The sequence below is a fragment of the Coturnix japonica genome, unplaced genomic scaffold, assembly GCF_001577835.2.
Source record: "Coturnix japonica isolate 7356 unplaced genomic scaffold, Coturnix japonica 2.1 chrUnrandom582, whole genome shotgun sequence".
Taxonomy (NCBI): Eukaryota; Metazoa; Chordata; class Aves; order Galliformes; family Phasianidae; genus Coturnix; species Coturnix japonica.
Window position 1 is genome coordinate 1 of NW_015439956.1, and position 5,138 is coordinate 5,138.

At 42.0% G+C, this 5,138-nt stretch overlaps 1 protein-coding gene across 2 annotated transcripts in view; it reads right to left on the bottom strand.

Annotated features, from left to right (window-relative positions):
* Positions 1-3,730: 3,730 nt before the first annotated feature.
* The window catches only part of LOC107307400 (very long-chain acyl-CoA synthetase-like), a 46,664-nt gene continuing 45,256 nt past the window's right edge, over positions 3,731-5,138 (bottom strand). For both annotated transcript variants that reach the window (XM_032441804.1, XM_015850912.2), the window contains one exon: positions 3,731-3,968. In XM_032441804.1, coding sequence (XP_032297695.1) covers positions 3,746-3,968 — 223 coding nt within the window. In that variant the 3' untranslated portion in view covers positions 3,731-3,745. The remainder of the gene's footprint in view (positions 3,969-5,138) is intronic.

Below are 5,138 nucleotides of genomic sequence, written 5' to 3' on the forward strand. Positions count from 1 at the left end.
GGGGAATTTGGGGAAATTTGGGGTGAAATTAGGGGAAATTGGGGAAAATTGGGGGGAAATTGGTGGAATTTGGGCAAAATTGAGGTGAAATTAGGGGAAAATTGGGGTGAAATTAGGGGAATTTGGGGCAAAATTAGGGGAAAATTAGGGGAATTAGGGCAAAATTGGGGTGAAATTAGGGGAAATTGGGGGAAAATTAGGGGAATTTGGGCAAAATTGGGGTGAAATTAGGGGAAAATTGGGGTGAAATTATGGGAATTTGGGGTGAAATTGGGGTGAAATTGGGGGAATTTGGGCAAAATTGGGGGGAAAATAGGGGAATTTGGGGCTAAATTTGGGTGAAATTAAAGTGAAATTAGGGGTGAAATTAGGGGAATTTGGGCAAAATTGGGCTGAAATTAGGGGAATTTTGGCAATTTGGGGCACAATTAGGGGAATTTGGGGCAAAATTGGGGCAAAACTTGCAGAATTTGGGGCAAAATTAGGGCAAAATTGGGGTAATTTGGGCTAAAATTAGGGGATTTGGGGGCAAATTTGGGGCAAAATTAGGGGAATTTGGGGTGAAATTAGGGGAATTTGGGCAAAATTGGGATGAAAATGGGGGAATTTGGGCTAAAATTGGGGTGAAATTGGGGGAATTAGGGCAAAATTGGGGTGAAATTGGGGGAAATTGGGGCACAATTAGGGGAATTTAGGGCAAAATTAGGGGAATTTGGGCAAAATTGGGGTGAAATTAGGGGAATTTGGGCAAAATTGGGGTGAAATTGGGGGAATTTGGGGTGAAATTAGGGGAATTTGGGCAAAATTGGGGTGAAATTAGGGGAATTTGGGGTCAGTTCGGGGTGAAATTAGGGGAATTAAGGCAAAATTGGGGTGAAATTAGGGGAATTTGGGGCAAATTTGGGTCAGTTTGGGGTGAAATTGGGGGAATTAGGGGCCAAAATAAGGGCAATTTGGGGTGAAATTAGGGGAATTTGGGGCAAAATTGGGGTGAAATTGGGGGAATTAGGGCAAAATTGGGGTGAAAATGGACGGGAATGTGGCGCAAACATTGGGGTGTGTAAATTAGGGGAATTTGGGCAAAAAATAATTGTGGTAATTTGTTGCTAAAATTTGGTCAGTTTCGCTGAAATTGGGGCAAATTGTGGCAAAATTGGCAGGTAATTAGGGGCAAAATAAGGGCTATTTGGGTTGAATTAGGGAATTTGGAGGCAAAATTGGGATGAAAAATTGGGAATTTTGGCGGCAAATTTGGTCAGTTTGGGGTTAAATTGGCGGGGAATTAGGGCCAAAATAAGGGCAATTTTTGGTGAAATTAGAGAGATTTAGGAAAATCTGCGTTTGTGAAATTGAGGGGAATTTAGGGGTGAAATTAGGGGAAAAATTAGTGGTCGAGATTAGACGGCAAAATTGGGGTTGAAAATGCGATGGGGGAATTTGGGGTGAAATTAGGGGAATTTAGGGAAAAATGAGCCCAAAATTAGGGTATTTGGGGGCAAAAATTAGGGAATTTGGGCAGTGAAATTTAGGGTGAAATGGGGAATTTGGGGTGAAATTAGTGTATTAGGGCAAAAATTGGGTGCAAATTAGGGGACATTTATGGGCAAATTTAGGGGACTTTGGGGCAACAATTAGGAGCAAAACGGCGTACCAGGTTAATGTTGGGCTAAAAGTTTATGGGATTTGGCTGCGGCAAAATCTGCGGGCAAAATTAGTGGAATTTGGGGGAAAAAGTCTAGGGCAAAATGGGTAATTTGATGGCAAAATTTAGGGGAATTTGGGGGAAATTAGGGGAATTTGGGGCAAATTAGGGGATTTTTGGAGCCAAAATTAGGCGGAATTTGGCGGCAAAATTAGCGGGAATTGTGCGGGCAAAATCTAGTAATTTGTCACGGTAAATTTGGGCTAAAATTGGCCAGTAATTTGGGACAAAATATTAGGGCAAAAATTGTATGTAATTTGGATGCGGTAAAATGAGGAATTTGGCGGCATAAAGAAGGGGAATTTGGGGCATTAATGTGGAATAGTGACCAATTGTGCAGTTTGTGCAAAATTAGCGGGAATTTAGGCGTGCGGCAAGAATTTGGGCAACTGCAAAATAGTTAGGGGAATTTGGAATGAAATTGGTAGCAATTTGGACAAAAATGGCTCTCCGGCAATTTGCGGCAAAATTGAGGTAATTAGGGACCAAACTTAAAAACAATTGGCGGGCAAGATTAGGAAATCTGGGTAAAATTGCGGGCCAATATTTTCAGGCAAAACTGTTGCAGATTCGGAACAAAAATTGGGGTAATTTCGGGGGCAAAAAATAGATTAATTGTGGGCAAAATTGGGCAATTTGGTACGGCAAAACTGGGGCAATTAAGCAGCAAAAATTAGGAAGTTTGGAAGGCAAAATGTTGGGCAATTTGGGGTGAAATTAGGGTAATTTGGGTGTTAAATTTAGGGCAATTTGGGCAAAAACTTGGGGCAAGTTTGGAGTGAAATTGAGGCAACTCTCGGTGAATCTAGGGTAATTTGGGGCAAAATTGGGGCAATTTGGGGCAAAATTGGGGCAAAATTGGGGCAAAATTGGGGCAATTTGGGGCAAAATTGGGGCAAAATTGGGGCAATTTGGGGCAAAATTGGGGCAAAATTAGGGGAATTTGGGGAAAAATTAGGGCAAAATTGGGGTAATTTGGGGCAAAATTAGGGGAATTTGGGGTGAAATTAGGGGAATTTGGGGCAAAATTGCGGTAATTTGGGGTAAAATTGGGGAATTTGGGACAAAACTAGGGCAATTTGGGGCAAAATTGGGGCAATTTGGAGCCAAATTAGGGCAATTTGATGTGAAATTAGGGTAATTTAGGGCAAAATTGGGGCAATTTGGGGTGAAATTTGGGTAATTTGGGGTTAAAATTAGGGCAATTTGGGGCAAAATTGGGGCAATTTGGGGTGAAATTAGGGCAATTTGGGGCTTCGGGAGGAAGAAATGGCCTCAAGGTGGTAGGGATGAACCCCATCGGGCTCCTATTTTGGGTCAATTTGTCCAATTTTAACCATTTTGGTGCCTTCTTAGCCCCGTGTTGGTAGTCATGAACCCCACTGGGCTCCTATTTTGGGTCAATAACTCCTATTTTAACCATCTTTTGGGTTCTTAGACCCACGTTGTGTTGATCATGGACCCCATCAGGCTCCTGTTTTGGGTCAATTTGTCCAATTTTAACCATTTTGGTGCCTTCTTAGCCCCGTGTTGGTAGTTATGAACCCCAATGGGCTCCTATTTTGGGTCAATTTGTCCAATTTTAACCATCTTGGTGCCTTCTTAGACCCACGTCGTGTTGGTCATGAACCTCATCAGGCTCCTATTTTGGGTCAATAACTCCTATTTTAACCATCTTTTGGGTTCTTAGACCCACGTTGTGTTGGTCATGAGCCTCATCAGGCTCCTACTTTGGGTCAGAAAGTCCAATTTTAACCATTTTGGTGCCTTCTTAGACCCACATTGTGTTGATCATGAACCTCATCGGTCTCCAATTTTGGGTCAATAACTCCTATTTTGGGTCAATAACTCCTATTTTGGGTCAATAACTCCTATTTTAACCATCTTTTGGGTTCTTAGACCCACGTTGTGTTGGTCATGAGCCCCATCAGGCTCCAATTTTGGGTCAATTTGTCCAATTTTAGCCATTTTGGTGCCTTCTTAGCCCCATATTGGTAGTTATGAACCCCAATGGGCTCCTATTTGGGGTCAATTTGTCCATTTTTAACCATCTTGGTGCCTTCTTAGCCCCGTTTTGGTAGTTATGAACCCCAGTGGGCTCCTATTTTGGGTCAGTAACTCCAAATTTAACCATTTTGGTGGGTTCTCAGCCCCTCTTTGCTGCTCACCCGGCACGGCCACCCCGTAGACATTGACCTCCTGGATGAAATCCACCATGGACAGCGCCGCCTCCACCTCCGTCGTCGCCACGTTCTCACCTTTCCAGCTGGGAATAATCAATAGCAGAAGGAATTGATCGATATCAGATGGGATTGATCGATATCAGATGGGATTGATCAGTAGCAGGAGGAATCGATAATCAATAGCAGGAAGAAATGATCAATAGCAGGAGGAATTGATCGATAGCAGGAGGAACTGATCAATAGCAGAAGGAATTGATCAATAGCAGGAGGGATTGATCAATAGCNATTGATCAATAGCAGAAGGGATTGATCAATAGCAGGAGGGATTGATCGATATTAGATGGAACTAATCAATAGCAGGAGGAATTGATCAATAGCAGAAGGAATTGATCAATAGCAGGAGGAATTGATCAATAGCAGAAGGGATTGATCGATATCAGATGGAACTAATCAATAGCAGATGGAACTAATCAATAGCAGGAGGAATCGATAATCAATAGCAGGAGGAACTGATCAATAGCAGAAGGAATTGATCGATATAAGATGGAAATAATCAATAGCAGAAGGAATTGATCAATAGCATGAGGGATTGATCGATATCAGATGGAACTGATCAATAGCAGATGGGATTGATCAATAGCAGAAGGGTCTGATCAATAGCAGAAGGAATTGATCAATAGCAGGAGGAATTGACCGATATCAGATGGAACTAATCAATAGCAGGAGGGATTGATCAATAGCAGGAGGAACTGATCAATAGCAGGAGGAACTGATCAATAGCAGGAGGGATTGATCAATAGCAGGAGGAACTGATTGATATCAGAAAGAACTGATCAATAGCAGAAGGATCTGATCAATATCAGATGGAACTGATCAATAGCAGGAGGAACTGATCAATAGCAGAAGGGATTGATCAATAGCAGAGGGAACTGATCAATAGCAGAAGGAATTGATCAATAGCAGGAGGGATTGATCAATAGCAGAAGGAATTGATCAATAGCAGGAGGGATTGATCAATAGCAGATGGGATTGATCAATAGCAGAAGGAACTGATCGATATCAGATGGAACTGATCAATATCAGATGGAACTAATCAATAGCAGGAGGAATCGATATTCAATAGCAAGAGGAACTAATCAATAGCAGAAGGAATTGATTGATATCAGAAGGAATTGATCGATATCAGATGGAACTAATCTATATCAGATGGAACTAATCAATAGCAGGAGGGATTGATCAATATCAGATGGAAC